This window comes from Chamaea fasciata, unplaced genomic scaffold, assembly GCF_029207755.1.
Source record: "Chamaea fasciata isolate MVZ Bird 193981 ecotype frontalis unplaced genomic scaffold, bChaFas1.0.hap1 SCAF_15, whole genome shotgun sequence".
Lineage (NCBI taxonomy): Eukaryota > Metazoa > Chordata > Aves > Passeriformes > Sylviidae > Chamaea > Chamaea fasciata.
In genome coordinates this window covers 1,075,667-1,099,433 of record NW_027094100.1, presented here as the reverse complement: position 1 = coordinate 1,099,433, position 23,767 = coordinate 1,075,667, and the positions used below count along the sequence as shown (strand labels likewise).

The window sequence follows — 23,767 nt, the reverse complement described above, 5'->3', positions numbered from 1 at the left end:
CCAGGCTCTCACAGGGAAGGCGACCACTGTGTTTAAGACAAGTGTGGGTGTTGTTGGCTGTCCACATCCCCCTGTCTTGCCCAGCTTTGTGTTTGCCATGGGAATATCCTGCTGGGCCCACCAGAGCAGCTGAGCCAGGCAGTGCTTGGGTGCCTCTCTTGGCCCAGAGGAGCAGCTGGGACCTGCAGGATTGGCAGAATCCACCTTTGCCCTCCATTTCCTCGTGGATCCCACAGGTGGGAAGCAGCTCTGGAGGGCCACAGGGAAGGTGCAAGGGCCTGGCTCGTGCTCCTTCCCAGCTGTGGCTCCACCATTCCCATGGCAGCTCCCGTTTGCCTGGGAGCGCCGGGATTACAGAGATGCTATCAGTGCTGGGGAGAAGGTCTGGGAGCCAGCAAGCGCAGAAGTTCAGGAGTTCAGTAATTAGCAGAGCAATTGTAAAGCGCAGCAATTAGTGGCTAATTGCTGCTGCAGAAATATGCAGGGCAGAGTGCCTTTTATTCCTCCCTCCACGTGGGGTGGCTGATCCTGAGCTTGCAGGGAGCAGGGCGCACTTGTGTCTCGTCCCTGTCCTTGATAGGATAGGACAGGGGGGGAATGATTTAAGATGAAGGATGGTAGATTTAGATGTGATATTAGAGAGAAATTCTTCCCCGTGGGGGTGCTGAGGCCCTGGCACGGGTTTTCCAGAGGAGCTGTGGATGCTCTGGGTGGAGCATGGCAGTGTGGTGTTCTGGTGATGTTCTCAGCTGGCGGGAGTGGCTCTCGAGCTGCTTGGGAGATGTGCCTGGTGCCACCAGTGGGGAAACTCAGTTTCACCGGGGGTTTGGGAGCCACCAAGGGGGCTCAGAGCCATTTTTAGAGCCCCATTTAGCCAGACACAGAGGCAGCGGGAGGAATTCCTCCGGGAATGGGCGTGATGCCCTGCCACCCTTGTGCAGCCCCTTGCTCACGGCAGTCACTGCCACTGCCCCATCCTCACCGGGACAGCCTCAAGGTGCCTGGAATTACTTATGAACAGCCTGTCGAAGAGACGTATTTACTTAATAAATAAATACGAATAACATTTGGCAGGTACTAGCATGAAACACACACTACTGATGCCATGAGGGAGGCCAAGGTCTGAGGCTGGAGCTTTGCCTAGTTCAGTTAACATGCCCAGCTGGCACTTACCAGGCTGGCCCTGGCTAAGGGGACTGATGGTGCAACCTGGAATGGCTCGAGGGCGTGTCAGAAGCTACACACCTGGATGGATAAATGTATTTACACACAGGATGCAGGGAGGCTTTGCCTTAGAAATCCTGGGGGCACAGAATGTGCACTTCTCTGGGAACCGGCGTGACCCTCGGGCACGTTTCTGGGTGCCTGCCCAGGGCAGGTCCTGGGAGCTGCGGCTCATGGCACACAGCTCAGGGTCATGGCACACGTGGACACACATGGCACACTAGGCTGAGGGTCATGGCACACACGGGCACACAGCTCAGGGTCATGGCACACACGGGCACATGGCAGAGGGTCATGGCACACACGGGCACACAGCTGAACGTCATGGCACACACGGGCACACAGCTCAAGGTCATGGCACACACGGGCACACAGCTCAGGGTCATGGCACACACGGGCACACAGCTGAAGGTCATGGCACACACGGGCACACAGCTCAGGGTCATGGCACACACGGGCACACAGCTCAAGGTCATGGCACACACGGGCACACAGCTCAGGGTCATGGCACACACGGGCACACAGCTCAAGGTCAGGGCACACACGGGCACATGGCAGAGGGTCATGGCACACACGGGCACACAGCTGAAGGTCATGGCACACACGGGCACACAGCTCAAGGTCATGGCACACACGGGCACATGGCAGAGGGTCATGGCACACACGGGCACACAGCTGAAGGTCATGGCACACACGGGCACACAGCTCAGGGTCATGGCACACACGGGCACACAGCTCAGGGTCATGGCACACACGGGCACACAGCTAAAGGTCATGGCACACACGGGCACACAGCTCAGGGTCATGGCACACACGGGCACGTGGCAGAGGGTCATGGCACACCTGGACGCATGCTGAGGGCAGGGGGAGATGGGGCCCCGTGGACCTTGGGAGGTGTCAGGGCTCGTCCCCTCATCTCTGCAAAGCTTCGTGCAGAGCAAAGGGGCTCTGCTTCGGCTGGATTTGGCAAAGCCTTGACCTAAAGCTCGGAGCTCTGAGGAGCTCTAGGGAGGCAGCAGCAGCTGGGTTTTGGGATTTGGGGTCATCTCTGGGCTCTGGGGTCAGGCCTCAGTCGGCTGAGACGGGCAGGGGCAGGAAGAGGATCGCCTTCTGGCCGTAGTGAGTCCGCGGGCCCAGCTTGCTGTTCCCGTTCTTCTTCAGCCCCACAAACCAGTTCTTGTCCGCGTGCATTTTGGAGACGTAGGTGTTGTAATGGTTTTCCTCGAGCCTTTCCAGGAACAGGCACTCCTCACCCAGTAACTGCTGGAAGAGAGCCCAGGATAGGGACAGTGAGCCAGTGCCCTGGGGATGGGGATGTTCCCGATGTGACAATCCCAGCTCCTCTCCAAGATGCCATCCAGACCCACCTCTGAGATTTTCACACCCCAGTAAAGCTCATATTTAAGCCATGGGGTAGGTGGCCTTGACTCACTCCCCTGGGCCACTCCTGTAGCAAGGTGTCTGTGACGTGGGAATTTTAATTGGCAGTGCCCAATCAGCCCCGTGCTCCATCAGCTGCTCCTGGCCCTGGCTCCTGCTCTGGCCCTGAGCTGCGTGGTGGCAGCTGCAGGCTCAGAGCACAGAACCAGAATGGTTTGGGTTGGGAAAGACCTTGAAGAGCATCGAGCTCCAGCCTCCTTGTCTTGGGCAGGGACACCTACACCCGGTGGCAGCTGCCGAGGGGCTGCAGAGCAGCTGCTGCTCCAGGTACGAAACACAATATTTATCGAGTGTCCGATAGGAAATACAATATTCGTCAGAGGCAGGGCAGTAAACGGCATTATTCGGTGATTTATTTACCTCCCCCCAGAACAGAGCCAGATGCAGAGTGGCCGTGCAGCTGCCAGAATCACAAACAGACCCTAATTATTGCCTGTGGTTTGCATTAGTCAGCCGTGAGATTTCTGCAGGCCCCCCAGCCCTGTCCACGCCTGATCCCAGGGGATCCCCCACTTACGGAGCCGTAGAGGAGCCCGTTGGTGTCCATGGCCAGGTACTGCCCCGACTGGGTGCTCCTGATGTGCACCACCCCCACGCTTTCTGCACTCAGCTGCAGCTGAACTGGGAGCAAAAAACAAAACAACAACAGTGAGAGGAAAATAGGGAAAAGGAGGAAAAAAGAGCTGCCAGGAAAGTTAGTGGGGTATTTTGTTGAAGTCTGCCTTATAAAGAGTTCACAGGAAATGGTACAGTGTGTAATGAAAGTGTCTCCTTGTACCCTCTTCTTCAAAGAAATCCCACAGCCATCCTTTAGGAACCAAAGACCAATTTTTCCCCTCCTTTACATCAAAGGAAGGGCAGCCTTTTGGTTACGATGCTGGAATGGGACACAGGACACTGGGGTTGTAATTCTGGCTCTAATTTACAAATTTCTCATGTGGTTTGACAAGACACTTAAGGAGTGACATATGAAGAAGTATTTTGGGAGCTAAGCCAGGGACGGGGCAGACTGCAGATGTCTGCACTGCAAACCCCTGATCCAAAGCATCCCATCCAGCTGTCTGCTGCAGCTGGATTTATCCAGTGCACTGTAGATGGAGACTGGGGAAATAGAGAAGGCTGTGGCTGCAGTCACAGTGACTTGCAAATTCCAGCTCTTCCCAGTGATCCTTCCCATCTCGTAGGCAGCTTTTTTTTTTTTTTCCCCTAAGGTTTATAACAGCAATATTTAGGTTGGTTGGAACGAAGTATGAACGGATGTCTCGGCTCCAGCTCCTTCCTTCCTGTTTATGTTTAATTTATTTATCCTTATTTAGATGAAGTCAAAGGCAGTGTTACCTCTTGGCCTGGTGGAACACCCATTGCAGCGAAATCTTTGCTTTAATGGTTCACATTCTTCATTTTTGGCATTTCCTGCTCAGCAAATGATAGCTAATTAGGAAATTGTGTGGGTGCAGGTTTGCAGGAATACTTGGCCCCTGTGCACGCCTGGTTTAGGCTGGGAATGTGCGCTGGGAAAACCCCAGCCCACCTGCATGCCCTGAGGAGCAGTCCAGGGAGAAAAGAGGAAAATGGGATGAAAATGATGATACTGCTCTAAAAACTGTCCCTGAGAGAGGGGAGTGAGGGACCCTCCTGCTGCCAGTGGGAATGTTGAGGTTTTTGGCCACACAGGGAGGGAGAGCAGTGGGTCCAGAGAGAGGAGCTTGTGCACTAAATTCTTACAGGTTCTCTTACAGGTCTGTACAGAGATTTCCTTCCATGAAGTAATGGGTTGAAAACAAGAAAATGAGACTTCTTGTAGAGATGAGCATGAGCTTCGTCCTGGAGAATCTGCAGTGTGCAGGTAAGTTTTCTTTCCATTCCTTGGTACGAGCTTGGAACGCCCACGTAAAGGATGTGGGAAATGGATCCTGACATGGGGCTGGACAACAAAGGCTCAGAGACAGTGACTCCTTCTGCTCTTCATAGAGATCCTCCCTGATTCTGGGGGCGTTTAAGAGGAGAATAAGAATTCTCCATATTTGTCTGGAACAAAATGCACATGGGCACGGGCTGTTTGCAGAGCACCAGAGCAGCTGGAACCCTGCTGGCCCCCACTGGCTTCCCAATGGCCATGGGTGTTCCTGTGTCTTGTCCCTCCCTGGGGCTGGCAGGTGGCTGTCCCAGCTGGGTGACAAGGTCCCACAGTGGCAGTGATGGTCTGGGCTGCTCCTCTTGCACACCAGGCAGTGATGCTGAGCTGCTCCATCATTTTCCAGGCGCAGGGGCAGGACCGTGGGCAGCCACGGGTGCTCAGAGCAGGCCACACCTCATCAAGGCTGCTCTGCTGGCCCACAGCCCTTGCAGGAGTTTCCTCTGTAAATATTAGTGTATTCCTATATCCCAGTTTATGAGATGGTTTACAGGAGGTTCCTTTCTGGCAGAGGTTTTGCAAACATGTGGCCCCAGGCCAGCAGCCAGGGAGGTGGGAGCGTGCTGGGGTGCAGGACCTGCCTGCACTCACTGCCCACGTGCAGGTGCAGCCGTGGGGACCGCTCCAAGGTGGTGGATTTGCTTTTCCAGAGGGAAAAGGACTGGGCTGGGCGACAGCATCCGTGCTGTGAGACAGCAGCTTGAGGCACAGGAGTGTGTGCTGACGTCCTTGGTGGCTCCCCATGTCCCAGGAGATGCCATCCTGATCCTGACCTCTCCTTCTGACTCCAGCAAAACCTCTGGAAAATGCTGCAGAGACACTGCCCGAGCTCAAACCACCTCTCCTGGTGTGTCTGTCAGCCCAGTTCTGTCTCTTGCAGATCCTTTGGGTCAGCATCCAGCCTTTCCCAGGGGTCTGAGGATTATGTGCTGGGTTTATTCCTGGCTGGAGGCTGGAGCTGCAGGCTGTGTTTATCCAGCCTCAGGGAGCTCACCTTCATCCATCCCCCAGCAGTGCCTCGTGCTGGGGAGACAGTGTTTGTAATGAAAACTCGGCTCTAAACTGCCTGTCATTAAAACAACAACAGCGAGAGGAAAGGCTGAGTTTGAGGGCAGAGGCCACATGTGTTGTTTGTGGTTTAAAGAAAATAAAAATGCTTTTCTTAGCACTTTGTAAGGCTGGCTTGGCTCCTCGCAGCCCTTCCTTCTGACGAGATAGGAGCCTGGCAGGTGCCGGTCCCATTCCAGTAAATGTTCAGGATACGGTGCACCCAGAGGTGGCTGCCAAGAGCTGTGGGGAAGAGCCCAGCCCTGCTGCCCACGGAGCCCTGCAGGAGATTTGCTGTGTGACCTCCAGCTCTCCTGGGCCGCGGGTTAAAAAAATCCTCTGAAGAGTTTTTGGTAATGCAAGAGCACAAAAAGCGTAAAATTCCCCAGGGTTCCTCGGCAGGACAGGCGGTGGCGTTTGCTGGAGCAGCTGCTCCCAGCAGAGGTCTCAGCGTCCCAGGGGCTGGAGCCACCGGGGCCACTGACTGCAGCGATGGGGACAGGCGAGGGGACAGCCTGGCACGGGTGACCTGTTAAACCGCTGTGGCACACGGATGACAGCGCAAAGGCAGCGCAGATTCCCCGTGATGCCGTGTGTGTGTGCGTGTGGGATGCCCTGAGCCCTCCCTGCCAGGGCCAGCTGTGTCCCCAGCCCCGCCGTGTCCCCAGCCCCGCCGTGTCCCCTCTCTCTGCCCGCCTGCCATGAGCTGAAGCCGGCGCCAGATTGAATACTGCAGATTTATATCTGTATCCCTGACATCTACACTTTGACAGCGCACACCTCACCCGTCCCCTGCTCTCCGTGCGAGCCCCAGCTGCCTTTGGCCCCGGGGAGGTGCGCTGTCACACCAACCCCGGCCCAGACCCCCTTTTCCCCAGCTGCCCCCTGCCCAGCCGCTGGAATCCCAGAGCGGGGAGCCCCGGGCAGCCCCCGGGGGTCGCTCACTGTGCTGGTCGCTGCGGTCCCTGGTGCCGTCCACGGTGCCGTCGGGGAGGATGCGCAGGAAGTGTCCCCCGTTGCTGCAGTACAGCAGTTTGGGTTTCTTGTAGTTGCCCGCGGGCAGGTTGAACTTTTCCGTCAGCGCGGTGAAGGTGGTGATTTCCCCCTCGGCCATCCCGCAGCCTCTCGCAGGGCCGGGCTGCAAGAGAGGTGACAGCTGGGGTGACACGGAGCGCTGGGCACACGCTGCTGTGCCGCTGCCAGGCTTTAAAAGGCAGGCAGGGAGGGAGGGAGGGAGCCCGGGGGTCGCGGTGGGCACCGGGGGCAGGTGATTCACAGCCCAAGGTGATGCTCCCCCAGCGTGGGAGGCGGCGGGGGGCTGTCTGCCGGCCGGGTGGGGCTGGGCAGGAGCGACTCCGTCCTTTTAATTTTATCGCAGTCAATTCTGTTTTTGTTCTCCTTTCTATTGACGTGCGGGCTAAAATTATACACTCAGAAAACCAGCTTGAAAAACACCCAGTGTCTGATTGGAACCCACAAGAGGCGGGAAGGGAGCCCAGGTAAAACTCTCTCTGCACTATTATAACTCTCAAACACAATTATGACCAGGAATTGCAACACCCACTGCATGTCAGGTAGTAAATATTGCTCATCTCTTGGCACTCTGCAGCTCACCTGATCACGCAAGATCACACACGGAAAAGGTCAGGACACACGTTAGATGTGGTGGGAGATGAGCAGGGGGCAGGAGCTCTCACTGCCTGGGCCGAGCACATTTACCCAGACACTGATCAATAGCTTATGGAAAATGGGAATTTTGAGTCTAGGATATGCCATGAATCAACCAGCAGCATCTCGGGGCCTAAAGGGGCTCCAGGGGAGCAGGAGAGGGGCTTTGGTCAAGGATCTGGGGTGACAGGATAAGGGGAAACGGCTTCACTGCCAGAGGGCAGGGTGAGATGGGATATTGGGAAGAAATCCTTCCCTGGCAGGGTGGGCAGGCCCTGGCACAGGTGCCCAGAGAAGCTGTGGCTGCCCCTGGATCCCTGGCAGTGCCCAGGGACAGGCAGGACAGGGCTTGGATCAAGCTGGTCTAATGAAAGATCATATTGAAACCTCATTTTGCTGGAGACTGTGGTCGCAATCCATGTTTGAGCAGATGCTGTGCCAAAACCTGAAGGCATCACCAGGCCAGTCAAGGAAAGATGCTGTGGATGTTGGAGGCTGAGAAGTGAGAAGTGCTGTCACAGAAGTGCCATTGCAGAGGTGGCATCAAGAGATGCCACAGGTGGGGGCCAGAGTCCCACGGACATTCCAGGTACTGTCATGTTTTTAGCCTGGAAACTACATTTAAAATCTCCCACGAATTCATTCTGTCTTCCATACACAGAAAGTGCATGTAGAATTCTGTAGTGCTTGGAGAGAAGTGGATTTATGAACAGAAAAAGACATGGCACTGAATAAATCTAGATACAGGAAATTGCTTTAAATGTCATGTATTCCCACAGCTATATGATGGAAAATATTTTATAGGCACTGTTTATATGTGTTTATAGATTGTAAAAATGTCTCTTTAGCAGTGAGTTGTGCTACTGGCACCTTGGGATGGAGCCAGTGCCACACTGTGTGGGTTTGCTGTGGTGCTTGGGGTGCCCTGGCAGATACTGAGGGTGGCAACTGCAGCACACACACACACACACACGTACATACACAGAGAATCCCCAAACATTTGGCTCTAAACTCTTTACAAACAGCAAAGGCAGCTGCAAGAAGGGGAGGCTACACCTGGAAATGGATCCCAGATGCCTGCAGAGAGTAAAAACCTCTGCAAGTTGGATTGCTAAGAGCTGAACCCCTGGAGATAAGGGCTGTGGCTGTTGGTGAGAGCAGCCCCTGCCGTGGCACCAACTCTGCTTTGGACACAGACTTCAGCCCAGGCTCTCAGACGCCCCATTTGACACAGACTGGGATTTTGGGAGGTGCTTTCTGGAATGACAACACAGGCCAGCCCCCGTCTATTGCCATGAGGCTGGAGATGCAGCCTCAGAAGCTCTGTGGCTCCTGGTGGTTTCCAAAGCAGGTGGTGCCAAAGACAGACTCGAAATCTTTTTTTAAACACAGTTGTCGGGTGAAATTCTTTCTTAGAGTGTCTGGTCCCTACATTTATTTTTCTCTCATCGTACTTTTCATGCAGTAGTTCAGTTTCCTTGCCAACTGCCAGCCTTTCTCTGAAAGAAAGCGCCCAGGTCACCCAGGGTGGGACACAGGGCTCTGGTCCTTCACTTTAATCAAGAACAGCAGCACTGGGTAATTTCCTAGAATCAAAGCTTTTCTTGAACCTTCATCTGAGGGTAAAAGGCACCCAGAAGTCTCCTGAGTTGATGATGGATGGTATTGAGAAGCAAACATCCCAGATCCAAGAGCTCTGAGCAGGATCTCAGCAAATTCTGCAGCCAGCAGGAGTGAGGAGCAGGCTGGATTCTACCCACAGTCACCTCAGGGTCTGAGGGCCTCTCCAGACAGCTTGACCAGAGCAGCTCAACTGGAAACAGCTTCATCATCACTTATTCCCTCTAGGGTTATTTTTGCTATTTTTAGGAAGACTCCAGTGCTTGCCAGCTGCCCTGACTGCCCCTGCAAATCTCGCTGAACACTTTTCCACTCCTCTTGTCTCCCCGTGCTAAATACTATCGCTGTTCTCAGACTTTCTGGCCATGGAGCTGTTCCTCTACAAACACCACCACTCATGGCCCTACCATTACACTTTTGGCAGGAACATGTTAGGTTTTTATGGGAATTAAAAAGCACGAGTGAGAGAGAGAACCTGAACCAAAGACAACATGAAGGGCCTTATTTCTTTGGGTAGAAGCCCAACAATGCTATTAAATAGCTCAAAGCAGAACAGCAAGCTCTCTCAAATATGCAAAGCTGAGAGACACCACACTCCAGTGGTTATTTGGTGCCCCATGGAGAAAGGCAAATGTTCCCAGAGGAGGTTGCTGTAAGAGGGGACAGCTGCTGACCCCGCCGGTCGCACCAGGACGGTGATTTGGAGCTGAGCTGGAGTCTGTTTGTCCAAGAGCAGCTGTGTTTGTGGCTCCTCTTTCCTCCAGCTCTGTGTAACAGCCTTTGCTGTGCTGCCTGAGAGAAAACCCCCACCCAGATGAATCCCTGGGGGCTGCACCCGGGGCACCTGCTCCAGGATAGCCCCAGCTCCATCTGCGGCCTGGGCAGCTCAGGGCACGCAGCTCTTTCTCCTGGGCGGAGATGCCAGCACCCCAAAGGATCAGAAATAATTTCTGAAGGTAAAAAAAAGACTTAAGAAATGAGTTAAAGCTGAATGTTTGTCTGATCCAGGTCCTGCTGCGCCGTGGTGGCTGCGCTGTGCTGCTCCCTACAGCTCTGAGGGAGAGGAGCCCAGCTGGAATAGCTGCGAAATTCTGAGAAGTTTGGGGTCGGTTCCAAACTTTATCACTGGCCAAACCAGTGGCTTTGATGTGAAATCCCAAACTCTGCGAGCATCTGACTCTGAGCATCGAGGGCTGGTTGTGCTGCCAATGTCAGGCGTGTGAGCTCTGAGATAACAGCACACGCTGGGAGCCAGGGGAGGAGTGGGGACCTCCTCTCTCTGCTTTCAAGCTGGTGCAGAATTCACCACATGGCACTTGTTTGCACGACAAAGGTGGTGTTGATGGAAATGTGGGCAATTCCTAATGGTCCAAAAGTTTTTTGCATGTCAGAATTGCCAGGAAGTTATGTGGCTTTTTTATTTTTTTATGGCTCCTGTGGCACAAATTTAGTGGCCAGCAAAGACTCAACCCGGAGGCAGCCAGCTAAGGTGAGCCTTTTTTCCTTCGGTATGGAATACCTGGCTACTACATGGAGGAAAGCAGAAGTATCTCACCTACTGAGTTAAAACCAGATTGGATTGACCCAAGTACATCAGGATTGTCCTTGGCTTTGGACACAATTTTTTATGTAGGGTTGGAAGGAAAGGTTCTGCATGGCCTCTGAGTGGCCACGGTGATGAAAAGTGCAGTTAATCACAATTGTCATTTAGATGATCAGCTAAAGATCACGCAGAGAACTCCGGAGAGATGAGAAGCTGCTAAACCCAGGAGTCCCCTGAGGTTTTGTCCAACTCCAGTTAATGAGATCAGCGTCTCCTGAACCTGCCTCTGGTGAGTTCAGTGGAAACGCTCCAGTTGGTTTCACTTTGGGAAGTGTTATTTTCTCCATTAAAGCACAAATCCTGTTTCTTCCAGGACGTGTGACTCAGCTGGGATCAGACAGCATCACCTCCTGGTGGGCTCCCTTCCCATTCCCACTGCTGACTGCGGCCACCTGAACAGAACAGTCACTTCCCAGGCACTTCAGACACCCCGTATGGGAATGGAAAGCACAACAGGTAGAATATTTTTAAGGAATTCAGCCTCTGAATTGCCTTTCACAGGGATTTCTGTGGGCGTTGGGGTGATCTGAGATCGACCCAGGCATGTGGAACAAACACCTCTCAGATAAACAGGGATTTTACTCATCCTAAGTTTTAGAGAACCATTTCGTGGGATGGATTTCCTCATCCAGGAAAGGGTTGGAGACCAGGCAGAGGTTTCCTCATGCTCTGGTTGCTGCAGGAGCAGCTCGGTGGGTCTGGGGTTATCATCAGCATGGGCAGCCTGTAAGCTCTGCCTCCCCTCCCGAGGGCTGGCAGTGCAAGGCACAGCTCGAATTCCTTGGACTCTGCATCCTCTTAGAAGGACTTCATAAATGATTAGGCAGAGCATATGATAAATATGTAATAGATCACTGTGTGAGTATCAGTGGAATGCACTGGCTCGTTTCTAGTCTTGTTTATGGCCAGGTGATTTTATCTCTAGTGATGTGATTAACTGCTTAATGAAATATTTATCAGCCAGATTTTACCCTTTGCAAGTGGGATATGTTGAGTGAAGTGCGACCAAAAGCATAAAAATCAATTTAAGTAATGCCTGCTGTCATCATCTCCTGCTCTCCAGCAGAGAACAGCCGTTCCCCTCAGTCACACTGGATTTGTGGCAGGTAAAACAGAGGGGCTGTAAGGCGGAAACTTCAGCAGTTCCCTGAGCGGGTGTCACTTATGGCTGATGAGCAGCACAGCAGCTTCACAGGAGGGACAGGGTTAAGCCAGCCCTGTGCCCGCAGGTATGCCCGAGGGGAAGCCCCAGAGCCAGGTGTGGCCTCTTCAGAGCTCTGAGCCGGGACACCCCAGCTGGGACAGCCAGTGCAACATCCAACCGAGCCGGCGGTGTCCGTGGGGAGACAGGAAAACCAGGAGAATCCTCCACTTTCTAATTACCTTCCCTCCCCTCCCACCTCCCACCCACGGCCCTTTGCCATCCGGTGATTAACTTAATTGCAGTGCCAGCTCCAGGAGCCGCTCCGGCCCCAAAGCTGGGGCTTTGCCAGGGTGGTCTCGCCGCTGTGTCCCGCCTGGGCTCGGGCCGAGGGCAGGGGCACGAACATGAGCAGGGACACACACAAATCCCACAGACCCCACAGCCTCATGTCCCTGAGCCCCGTCTGCCGAGCCAGCCGCACGTGTGGGACCTGCTGGATGGGAAGAACACCCCGGAGAGAGGATCTCCAAAGCCCCGTCCCTCCAGCCGGGGATGGGCTGGAGGATGTGCCCGCACCTCTGGGCTTTGCAGCGGAGGCAAGGCGAGCGCCCCGGGCTTCCCCTCCCCTGCAGGATGCAGCGGGTCCTGCCTGCCCCTTCCAGGTGCCCTTTCCCTCTCCCAGGCGTGTGCCCAGACCAGTGCAAAGCATCGTCCCTGCTCCTGTGCTTTGCCTCCCAGCACCTCGCTCCAGCGCGCTGAGCTGGCTGGGAGCAGCCACTGACAGGTGCCACGAGTGCCACCACTCCCATCCCTGTCACCCGCGGAGGGTGGCTCTGTGCTGCCGACGCTGCTGAGGACTCAGGGGCGATGCTCCAGGCACAGGAACCTTGTTTGGGGTTTGCCACCCTGGCTGTGGACTCTGGGCCCCTCTCCTCCCTGGATCTGCCTGCGCTTGGCTTTCCAGGGAAAGGCGTCTGCAGGGAGGGGAAGCCATGGGAGCTGCAGCTGGGAAGGTGTTGCCTGAAGTGTTTAGTGATGCTATGAAAACCCCTGGGGGCAGGGGTGTGCCCCTTGGCCCCTGCTCAGCAGCCCCCAGGCTGGCGGGGCCCTGCAGTGGGGTCCCATCCCTGCCCAGGACCTGCTGCCGGTCCCTGGGGACAGGTGGCGGAGCTGGTGGCACTTCAGCCAGCTCTCCGGTGTCCCCACCCCCAGCCAGCCACCCCCGGTGTCCGTGCAGGACACTGGGCACAGAGTCAGACCACAGAGCCCTGGCTGTGGCTGTCTGGGCTGGCGCTGCAGGTGTGGCTGCCCCGCACACCCACGGACAGACGGATGGATGGACGGACGGATGATGCCCAATGACAAACTGCAGCCCCAGAAGTTCCCTCTGTGCTGTCAATCCAGGCACTGCTCTGGCTCTGCTGTTGCACCCTGAGGCCTCCAATCCCACCCCTGCTGAGGCAGGTGCCTGTCACTCTGTCCTGGTCACCCTGGGCCAGCCCTCAGGCGGCTCCAACGCCTCCCAGGCTGCTGCTGCTGCTCGTGGGGCTGGAACTGGGAGCAAAGAGCAGGAATGCTCACACGGTGTCAGGCAGCACTTCCTGCAGCTGGCCCTCTGAAGGGTGGCCAAGCCCAGCCAAGGGTTGGCTCCAGCTTCAAAAGTGGGATTTGAGTTTGGGTTCAGCCTTTGTACCGTGTCCTTCCCCAGAGAAGCAGAGGATGCTGGAATCCAGGGTTTCATCTCCAGGCCAAGTGAAACCCCACATCCATCCTGGTGGTTAACCATCAGCAGACGTATCATCGCTCAGAAATCCAGCTTCCTCCAGCACAGCCTCAGCCTGGGCTGTTCCAAGGAAAATCACTTGGTTTCTGGGCTCACCATAAGCTCAGCAATGATTTGCTCTGAAAATGTGCAGGGAGTCAGTGGTGTTCATCCTGCAATGTTTGTGTAAGGGCTATACAGCTGCTCCTTTTAACATCGAAGTAGGACTGGCTGGAAGAATCCTGTTCTTGATTCTGCTGCCCAATGCCTTATTTTAAATTCAGTCTCTAGTACCCCTGGATGCTGACTCCTGGTTTTTTTCCTCCAAGCTGCCTGAGTAAGGAGCTTAAGCTGTTGCTCAATAACAGCAAGATAAAAGCTTGAGTTAATAGTGGCTATTACCAGGAAAATCCTCCAATAAATAATAATTTTCTTATCTGCATGACTTTGGGACTGGGGAAAATGCCTTCCAGTGAAAAGCTGCATCATGTAGGAGTGGGCAAGGAGTACTTCAGATGAAAGATCAGAGTAAGGCCAGCTCAGGGCTGAATCTCGTTAAATGCAAAAAACCCTGGAATTAGTGTGGCTGAGTAGTCACTGGAGTAAACTAAGGAGAGCAGCTCTGCACCTCCGCCTCTTGTGGTCTGCAGAGCCAGACAGGTCCCTGCTTTGGTCTGTGTCCTTCAGGCACAAACTGGGGAATTCTCAGTTGTGGCAGGGGGTGGCTCTGGAGCTCATGGACACGGAGCTCTCTGTGTCACACTCAGCTCCGGCCTGGGAAGGAGCCTGAGTCACTCACTGGGACCAGACCCCATGGAAGGTACAGCCCTAATTCTGGTCCTGCTGTCCCAGACGGGGACACGAGGAGACACCTGTGTCCCTGCAGGGCTGGGCACCTGTTTGGTCCTCGCTGCGACCTGTGTGACCACAGGCTGTGTGACAGCAGCAGGAGCAGGCAGTGCTGCCACCCTGCTCCAAGGAAAACAGAGCCCAGCCTCGCGTTTCCATTACAGAACCCTCAGAGGGAAGGGGATGTTTTTTGGATGCTCTTCTGCCCCTTCTCATCTCTGTAAACAACAAAGCACCACAAAGGGCACAGTGCAGGGCAGAAGGCTGCAATTTTAACAAGCTGCTGAGCCTCAGCCCCCGAGGTCTCACCCACGCTGGCTATTTCCAGCTCCCCAGTGGGCAGTTGAGAGACACCGCGGTGTTTGTTGTGCCCCGTGTTTCCACAGCTGCTTCAGGGGAAAGCTGTGGGGCCAGGCTGGCCCACGGGGATGCAGCCAAGGATCTTGGTTTGGGTTGGAAGGGACTTTAAAACTCATCCAGTGCCACCCCTGCCATGGGCAGGGACACATTCCACTGTCCCAGGGTGCTCCAAGCCCTGTCCAACCTGGCCTTGGGCACTTCCAGGGATGGGGTGGCCACAGCTGCTGTGCTGTGATGCTTGTGATAATCAAGACGGAAAGACGCCCTGGATTATCTAAATAGAGAAAACAAACCCCACACTAAACCACAAATTTTGGGATTACCAGGCAGAGTGTGGGGATCAGCAGTTGCTGTGCCCCTGCCCAGCCGGGGCTGCCACAACCAGAACACAAATGGGTTTTTACCTTTTCCTTACTCGTGAGCTGCACGTTCAGCCCTGCACTGGGGTCCCCAGGGAGGCAGTGAGCATCCCCTGTGGTTTGTGGAGGTTCACATCCACACCAAGGCAGGCATGAGCTCCATTTGGAGTCTGGCAGCCAATACTTTTCCCATCAAGTGGAAGCTTTTGTGAACACCCTGCAGCAATGGGAATACTAAGGAAGGGGAAGGGAGGGTGTTTTACTTGGTGTTAAATACTTGTACTTTATGTCCAAGATTTGACCTTCAATAGAGAATCAGGTATCAAGGGAGATGGAAATTCCAGTGGAAAAAGTACACACTTGGGTAGTTTGGTTTACAACACCCGCGTGTCCTGTGGGGCTGTGCAGCTGTGGGAGAAGTAATGATGGATCTCTCTGGGAAAAGCACGGAACCCCTCTGGGGAAAACATAACTGGAGTGGGGGAAAGCAGGGCAGCCCTGGGGATACAGGAATGGCCCTGCGCCAGCTCTGGGGGTTTGGAAATGCATGGAGGGGCCAGCGTGGGACGTGTCCTGTTCGGGTGGCACAGGGATGCAGGATCCCCCTGATCTCCCAGCGTGTGCCAGGCAGAGGGGCAGGCAGCAGATGGGTTGCCTGGCACCGAGCTCCCTGATCAGCATCGTTTCCAGGGGGTTTATGGCCTGCAGAGAGTGTCTGGGGTGAGCAGACAGCTCGGATCTGGAGTTCGTCTTGGGATGCAGAGAGCAGGATTTGTGACGGTAAAGATCTCCCCCTCCTGTCAGCCCTGGAGCGAGGATGAGAGCAGAGAAGGGAAAGGCTCCTGCTCTTGCTCTGTGGCCTGAGCACGGGGCAGAAAGCCTCACAGTGCAGCTGGGGGGGCTGTGCCCCAAGGTGGGCATGCAGGCTGGGGGAGCTGCCTGCCTCACCCCCTGGGCTGGGAGTGCCCCGTGGGACCAGCACCCAGCAGGGTGGGCAGCTGTGCCCCTCACGGGGGTCACTGCCAGGCTGGCTGCACCTCAGGGGGCTGTAACAGACGTGTGGATGTGGCTCTGGGGGACGTGGGTTAGCGGTGGCCTTGGCAGTGCCGGGGGAATGGTTGGACTGGATGGTTTGAGGGGGATTTTCTAAACTAAACAGCTCCTGGCTTCTGTGATTCTGCAGAAGTAGGATGCCTGCACAGGTGAGAGCTGGCAAGGCTGGTCTGCAGGCGGGACAGCAGATTTACCAGCCCTGTGGAAAGGAAAGATCCGAGATCAAGGCTGACACACAGATCTAAATTAAGAGGCGGGAGCAAGGACAGACTTTGTGAGCAGCCGTGAGTCACGGATGAACTGTGTGTCCAGACTGCTGTGGGCAGTGGGCAAATCCTCGGGAGGATGGCTCAGGGCAGACAACACCACTCCCCAAAGGAGTCTGAAGGGGACAAAAGGGTTTTAGATGCCATGCCATGAGTCAGTGGTACCTGGGCACAGCCCGGTTCCCACACCCTGTGAAATCCCTTTCTGCCCTGTCCTCAGGGACAGCTGCCAGGCTTTGATGCTGTGGCCTTGGGAATCTGCCTGTGGGATCCCAGCTTGGTGCTTTCCCCAGCAGCCCTCTCACTCTGGGGCTTTCCCTGGGCAAGGGAGGGAGTTTGGGGGTAGGAAAAGCACAAACAGAGGGGAAAAGGGGTTCTGAGCTCATTTAAAGGGGGTTCTTCCGAGCTCACTTCTGAGTTAAGACCCAGCAGAATGGGGTTTGTTACCTAATTAAAACAGAGGTCAGGCTTTAAGCTGGACATGGCTGCGTGTTAATGGTGCTGTGCTGGGGTTAATAGAATTTTATTTAGCACTGGCTGTGTATTAGCTCTTCTTGAAGGGAATTCCTCAACATTAACCTGGCACTGTGAGAGTCTGCCTCAGCCTTTCTCTGCCACCTTCAGCAGAAGGAAATGAAGCACTTTTGTTATTCAAGGCTTTAGAGGGAAAAGCAGGACCTGTGGCAGACAGTTCTGTCCCTGCAGGTGCCAGGTGCAGAGTGTCTCTGCCTCCTCAGGGCTGGAGGCCAGAGCTGCCTCAAATCCAGGCGTGAGGATTTGAGTGCCACCTGCCCTGTTAAACACTGACAGATTCTGGGGAATATAAAACCTGCAAGTCACCAATTGCTGCTGCAGCTGCTCTGCACGGCCCTGGCCTCTGCTTTCGATCTCCAACAGCTTTAAACCAACAGATTCTGATGCTGGAAACAAGGGAAGAAACAGGAACTGAACACTGAGTCGGGCACCTTTCAAACACAGGGGGAGAGGGAGGATTCCTGCATCCACAGCAGAGACCATGCCAAAGCCATTGTGTCTCTCACTGAACTGGTTTTCAACAAATCCTTCTGCAAAGAGATTTTCATTGTGAGGTTTCTGTTTGAAAGACAGACCCAGCCAGACCCAACCTCCACGATAATCCCCCACAGCTCTGCACTGACAGGCAACATACACAGGATTCCTAAAAATGCCCCAGCTGTGAGTCAGTGCCCACTGTGCCCAGGAGGGAGAAGTGCTGGCACCCAGGGGCAGCCCAGGAGGTCAGGGCAGCCTTTGTCTCTCTGTAATATAATTTTTTTTTCAGGGAATATTTACTAAAAGAGTTTGTAAGATCCAGTGCAAGTGCTAATGTGTTTTGAGGGCAATAAAGAAGGAAAAAAAAAAAAAAAAAAAAAGGAGATGGAATAAGCAGGGAAGGCTGAAAGAGAAATGGGGGCTAAAGGTGAGAAGGAGTCTGGAAAAGAATTGGAGTCACAAGACTGGGGAGGAAAAAAAGTAAAGGCTTAGGAGTGCAAGAGAAAAAAAAGGTTGATCAGAAATAAAAACAAGGACAGAAAAAATAGAGGCTGCAAAAGGGTAGAGGGCCAAGAAAGGGTGAGAGGGGGAAAGAAATGCAGAGGCTGAGAAGGGCAGGAGGCTAAAATAAAGTGGGAGGCCAAAGGAAAAGTAGAAACAAAAAAAAAGTGGAGGGTGAAAAGGGGTGGGAGGCTGAGGAGGCTCATGAGACATGTGGGAAGGTCTGCCCAAAGAGGGGTCTAAAGTTTAATCGGTTCCTCAGGCAGGACAGGGCTCAGGGGTGATAAGGCAGCACAATGCCCAATTGTTCTCCCTGCACACTGGGTCAGCCCAGCTTCCTCCGTGCTGGGATCTGCAGGAACACACACTTTGGATTTGGGCTGGACAGAGCTGGGCTCTGCCGAGGGCTCCAGGCTGACCCAGAGCTCTGCAAGCCCTTTGGATAAACTTTCCTTCCCAGCTCCACCCCAGCCCAGGGGATGAACTTTTCCTCCCGAGCTCCCTAAATGACTTTGGCCTTCCTCCCACGGCTCAGACCTTGATCTTCCTCCCAGCTGAGGCAGCTCCTCGTGCAGCTGGCTCTGGCTCCTTGCCCTTAGTCCCAACCAGCTGAGCCAAAGTCTCACAGTGCCCAGGACCCCCAGCACGGTGGGGACAGGGACCTGCTGCTGCCCAGTCAGGGGTTTCACCCTTGCTAAATGGCCCGACGGAGCCTAGAGGCTGCAGCTGCTGGCGGGGGAAGGGGGCAGTGGGGACCTGTGGCCCCGGGGCCACGCAGAGTCTCAGCCTGACACCCGCACCCCCAGCCGGGGACATTTGAGCCTGCAGAAATTTGTGTTTGGCATCTTTGGTTTGGCTGAGAGAGCAGCTCACAGCTCAGAGCATGCTGGTGATGAGGAGTTTTGGCTGTCAGGCCCATCAGGGTAATCCCTGCGGTGTTATTTCAGTCATAAATCGTGGAATCGTCACAGACTGGTTTGGGTTGGAAGGGACCTTAAAGCTCATCCAGGGCCACCCCTGCCATGGGCAGGGACACCTCCCACTGTCCCAGGTTGCTTCATCCCCTGTCCAGCCTGGCCTGGGACACTTCCAGGGATGGGGCATCCCTAACCAAACTTAATTGCCCAGAGAAGCTGTGGCTTCCCCAAAGCATTCGATGGTTCTGTGACTTATTTATGTTGCATCAAAAATGAACCATTTATAGTGCTGTGTCACTGCAACAATTTTCCTTTCTGTTTGCTGTTCTGTCTGGGTTTTTTTTTTAGTTAGTTTGGTTTGGGTTTTTTTTTTTTTTTAATGGTCCAAATATTGTGTTTTGCCATTTAAAATGTTTGAGGTTTAGTATTTTTCAATTCAAATTCTGATCTGGGCTTCTGCTTCTACACAGAGCTTCAGGCGAATTTGCAGTAATTTGGAGATTGTCATTTGGAATGATGCTGAGCCACTGAGCCACTCCCCCCTGCCAGGATTTGGGGGCACCTGCAGGGGATTTTTTTGGGGGGGTTGTCCCAGCTGGGGGGAGCAGCACCCTGCCACTATGGTGAAGGGACCTGCTGCCTTTCCACATCCCAGCCCGACCCTGCACGTCGGAACCTCCCTCTGCCCCTGAGCATCCCGAGGGGTCTGTGGAGGTGGCAGAACATCCCCTGGGCATCCGCGGAGCATCCGCGAGCGCCCCGAGGGGATTCCAGATCTTCCAGAAGTGGCAGAACATCCCCATGGCATCCGCGGAGCACCCCGAGGGGACCCCAGATCCTCCCGCGGGAATCCGTGCCGTGGGGTGTGTGTGGGCATCCCCCGGGTGTCCGGGGGCCGTCGGGGCATCCCGTGGGGCTCAGCCCCGCTCCTGCCCGGCCCCGGGTGCGGGTCCCGCCGCCCCCCGCCCCGCACCTACCGGCGGCTGCGCGGCGCTCCCGGCTGCGGCTCCCGAGTGCGCGCGGGGAGAACCGGGATGGAGCGGAGCGAGCGGGGATGATGATGAGGATGAGGAGGAGCTGCCTCGGGGCGGGGGAGCGGCGGGAGGATGCGGGGGGGGGGATGGGGGAGGCTGATGGGATCCAGCCCCGCAGCGGGGCCGGGCACCTGCCCGCACTCCGGGGGCTGGGGCTGAGCCCGCCGGCAGCAGGAGCGGATAAAACCCCCCAGAAGCCGGAGCGGCATCGGCCTTCCCTTCCCTTCCCCAGGACATTCCTGCTGCGCTGGGTGTCTCCGTGCCCTGCGGGAAGGCGATGACCGCCCTCATGCCGGTCATCCCCGGGCAGCGGGGACGGGGTCCCTGCCCTCCCCACCGGGGTCCCTGCCCTCCCCGGGGGCAGCTGCCGGCAAGGGGCCGGGGCAGGCACGGGGCTGTGCCGGGCACGGCCGCCTTCCCGCTGGCACCGGGAGAGCCTGGCCTTAAAAGCCGAAGCGTTCGGGGAGCGCTGTCAGCCGGATAAAATACAGCTCCGCGTCCCCGGGGATGGGCGCTGGGGCTGGTGGCGGGGCTGGCCCTGCCCTGGGGGCTGCGCCGGGCATTGGGGTGGGCTCGGGGCTCACGGGGTGCCGGGCTGGGTGCAGGTCGGGGTGCGGCTGTGTGAGCTGCGAGGTCGCCGCCGCAGCGCTAATGAAGCCCTAATGAAGCCCTAATGAAGCGCTGACGAAGGCCGAGCGATGATTTCAGCGCTTGGCCGGGCTCCACGAGCCCTTTGATGTGGTGATGTTTAGGCTGCGTTATCTGAAGCTCGCTCAGAAAAGGCTTTTAGTCGCGGCTCACGTGGAGCCAGCGTGTTTGGACAGGCATTCCGGGCTGGAAATGCCCGGAGCTCAGACGTTTGGATAAAACATTCCCGAGTTCACTGTGGTTACCAGCGCCGGCTGGGGACAGCTACTAGCGCTCCCCACAGCGCAGGTGGATTCGGAGCTTTCCGGACATATCGATATATATTTCCCCCCCCCTTTGTTTTTAAAAATCCCGCCCAAGATGTCCTCTTGCTTTTTCAGAAAATAAAAAATAGACATAGCCAAATATTTCTGGATCTAAGAGGAGAACAGGCCTGGCTTTGCCTCGGGCTCTCCTGGACGAAAGGCATGGGGGTTGTGGGGACGTGAGGAAGATGAGGAAGTACTGGTCCATTTTCTCACTCAAGGGAACACCCCGCCGTGTTTCGGAGCTGCAGGGGCTGCCCCTCCCTGCAGCGCAGCCCTCCCCCCTTGCCCGGCTGCCCTTGCCCCTGGCTGCGGTTGGCGCTCAGCGGCCCCGGAGCGGCGCTTTGCAGACGGTGTCCTGCCAAATTCGTGTCCTCCCTGCCTGTCCCGAGGGCTGATGGCCCCGGGATGGAGCCAAGAGCCGGAGCGACGCAGACACAGAGCAAACATGGACTTGGGCAGCGGGATCCGCGCCGGGCACGGCGGAGAGGAGGCCTGGCCGAAACCCAGGAACCGACAGTGCTGCAGTGGCCCCTGCGAGAGCCAGAGGGATGGGGACACTGCAGGGGTGGGGGTCACTGCAGGGATGGGGTCACTGCAGGGGTGGGGGACACTGCAGGGATGGGGACACTGCAGGGGTGGGGACACTGCAGGGATGGGGACACTGCAGGGGTGGGGGACACTGCAGGGGTGGGGGACACTGCAGGGGTGGGGACACTGCAGGGGTGGGGACACTGCAGGGATGGGGACACTGCAGGGGTGGGGGACACTGCAGGGGTGGGGACACTGCAGGGGTGGGGGACACGGGGTGGGGGACACGGCAGGGATAGGGTCAATACAGGGGTGGGGGACACTGCAGGGGTGGGGACACTGCAGGGGTGGGGTCAATACAGGGGTGGAGGACACTGCAGGGATGGGGACACTGCAGGGGTGGGGACACTGCAGGGGTGGGGGACACTGCAGGGGTGGGGACACTGCAGGGGTGGGGGACACGGGGTGGGGGACACGGCAGGGATAGGGTCAATACAGGGGTGGGGGACACTGCAGGGGTGGGGACACTGCAGGGGTGGGGTCAATACAGGGGTGGAGGACACTGCAGGGATGGGGACACTGCAGGGATGGGGGACACTGCAGGGGTGGGGACACTGCAGGGGTGGGGACACTGCAGGGGTGGGGGACACGGGGTGGGGGACACGGCAGGGATGGGGTCAATTCAGGGATGGGGACACTGTAGGGATGGGGTCAATACAGGGATAGGGACACTGCAGGAGTGGGGACACTGCAGGGATGGGGACACGGCAGCAATAGGGTCTGTTTAGGGGTGAGGACACTGCAGGGATGGGGTCTGCTCAGGAGTGGGGGCACTGCCTTGGCAGCGGCTCTGCCTCCCCCCTGCCCTCTCCAGTCCCGCCCTGCCTGGGCAGCGCCAGCAGCACCTGCAGCAGGTGCCTGTGCTATTTCTCAGGATGAATTTGATGGGCGGCTGCTGCTCCAGTTCCTCTCCTGCCCCTGCCTGTGGTGAGGAACCTGCTCACCTCACTGCCAGGAGCGCCCACCAGCCCTGGGCTCTGAGTCCCCTCAATAGCGCACACCTCCCGGGGCACTTTGGAAGCACAGTGAATAATTAACCACGGAGCCCCGAGGAAGCTGCAGGTGCTTCCCTGCCTGGCCCCACGCACGCAGGCAGTGCCTGTGAGGGCAGCTGAGCCCCAGCCCCGCTGCCCCGGCGGCTCCTCATCCCCCAAACCACGGTCCCACAGCTGAGACCACTTAAGCAAAACTTCCTGCACGTTTAGAGTGAGACTCAGGAGATCGGCCAGTCCTGGGCTTTGGGTCCATCCCTCCTGAAGCGATATTCCTGAAGGACTCAGCCCAGACGAGCTGGAGAGCCCGCTCCTGCCTCCTGCCAGCTCCCTGCCCAGAGCCGGGGCACGGGGAAAGGGAACCCCGGTTCTTCCTCAGCCCCACACACGTGGACGAACTGGCGAGCTCGGCCAGGAGTTCAGGAACCTGCTGCAAACCCTGCGGGACAGGTCTGCAAAGCCCCCGGGAGCCTGTGACGCCGCGCCGGGGTGGGAAGCGCAGGATGCTGCCAAAGGCACTCACCTGAGGAGGGTGGCGGTGTCAGGGCTGGGCGCTGGGGACAGCCGGGCACAGCTGGGGGACAGCGGCGCTGACCTGCCCGGGGGTGGGCAGGGATGTGCTGGGGTGACGCTGCCCCTCGCTCCACCTCCCGGAGCCGGGCAGCTGCTGCCGGGATCACCCCCGGGGCCCTGGCAGGGCCGGGCAGGCTCCCGCAGCCGGCCGCGGGCACCGGGAACGCGGAGCGGGCCCGTCGGCGGCTGGCAGCGCCGGCTCTGCGCCCACATAGGACAAGGAAGTATGGATGGATAATCCTTCGCCTTGCTATTTTTTTCCTCTCATGTGATCTTGTTTTTGGACGGCTATTTTGGGGCTGGACTCCAGCCCAGGTGAAGGACAAGGATTGAATGCAGCCTCCCCCTTTCCCGGAGGCCCGTCCAGGACCTCTGCCCGGCCGCCCAAGGGACGGGGACAAAGGCTGCGCCCAGCTCCCATGGCTGCCCGCTGCCAGCCCTCTCCCCGTGCTCCTGCCGGGCCCCTTCTGTCCCTCCCTGGCCCGGGCAGCTGCCGGAGGGCTGATGCGAGCCGTGCCCCGCACACCGCGCCCGGTCCCCGCTCCATCCCGCGGCCACCCCGCCCTGTGTCCCCAGGGCTGGCGCTGGCACCGGCTGCAGGGTGGCGGTGTCCCAGCACCATTTGCCTCTCTGTGCCCGTTTCCCCCGCGGACCAGCCTGGCAGGAAGCTGCCGGGAGATAAATACATTAAAAATACGCTCGGAGCGTGCAGCAGCCTTGGAATGAACCGCGGCCAGCCCCGGCCCCGTGCGCTGCCATCAACGGCCTGATGCCACCAGAGCCGGGAGGAGAGGGACAGAGGGGAACAGGGGGAGAGGGACAGGAGGGGACATGGACATTCCATGTGCAGGAGTCCAGATCCTTTGGGCATCCTGCCCACGCCTG

The 23,767-nt window shown here is 56.8% G+C and overlaps 2 protein-coding genes across 6 annotated transcripts; both read right to left on the bottom strand.

Annotated features, from left to right (window-relative positions):
- Positions 1 to 1,025: 1,025 nt before the first annotated feature.
- On the bottom strand, positions 1,026 to 23,107 carry FGF1 (fibroblast growth factor 1). Of its 5 annotated transcripts, none has more exons than XM_066197119.1 (4): positions 22,833 to 23,107; positions 6,572 to 6,764; positions 3,182 to 3,285; positions 1,026 to 2,487 (listed from the first exon to the last, which is right to left on the bottom strand). In XM_066197119.1, the coding sequence occupies exons 2-4, from the start codon at positions 6,738 to 6,740 to the stop codon at positions 2,293 to 2,295; spliced, it is 468 nt and encodes a 155-aa protein (XP_066053216.1). In that variant the 5' UTR covers positions 6,741 to 6,764; positions 22,833 to 23,107; the 3' UTR covers positions 1,026 to 2,292. The 5 variants fall into 5 exon arrangements, with proteins under 5 accessions (XP_066053216.1, XP_066053212.1, XP_066053213.1 ...); XM_066197115.1 differs by lacking the exon at positions 22,833 to 23,107 and adding an exon at positions 19,717 to 19,819; XM_066197116.1 differs by lacking the exon at positions 22,833 to 23,107 and adding an exon at positions 19,717 to 19,819 and having other exon boundaries at positions 1,026 to 2,484.
- LOC136297500 (keratin-associated protein 10-11-like) lies at positions 1,416 to 2,060 on the bottom strand. Its single transcript, XM_066197443.1, has one exon. It carries the CDS (start codon positions 2,058 to 2,060, stop codon positions 1,416 to 1,418), a length of 645 nt encoding a protein of 214 aa, XP_066053540.1.
- Positions 23,108 to 23,767: the final 660 nt, after the last annotated feature.

Excerpts from the sequence above, each read along its gene's own strand:
- FGF1 (XM_066197118.1), bottom strand. The coding sequence starts at position 20,073 with ATGACCGGCATGAGGGCGGTCATCGCCTTCCCGCAGGGCACGGAGACA. Across the intron at positions 6,765-19,716 it reads GGAGCGCCGCGCAGCCGCCG|CCCGGCCCTGCGAGAGGCTG; the intron begins GTAGGTGCGGGG and ends CCTCTCTTGCAG. Across the intron at positions 3,281-6,571 it reads GGACCGCAGCGACCAGCACA|CTGCAGCTGAGTGCAGAAAG; the intron begins GTGAGCGACCCC and ends CTCCCAGTTCAG.
- LOC136297500 (XM_066197443.1), bottom strand. The coding sequence starts at position 2,060 with ATGACCCTCTGCCACGTGCCCGTGTGTGCCATGACCCTGAGCTGTGTG.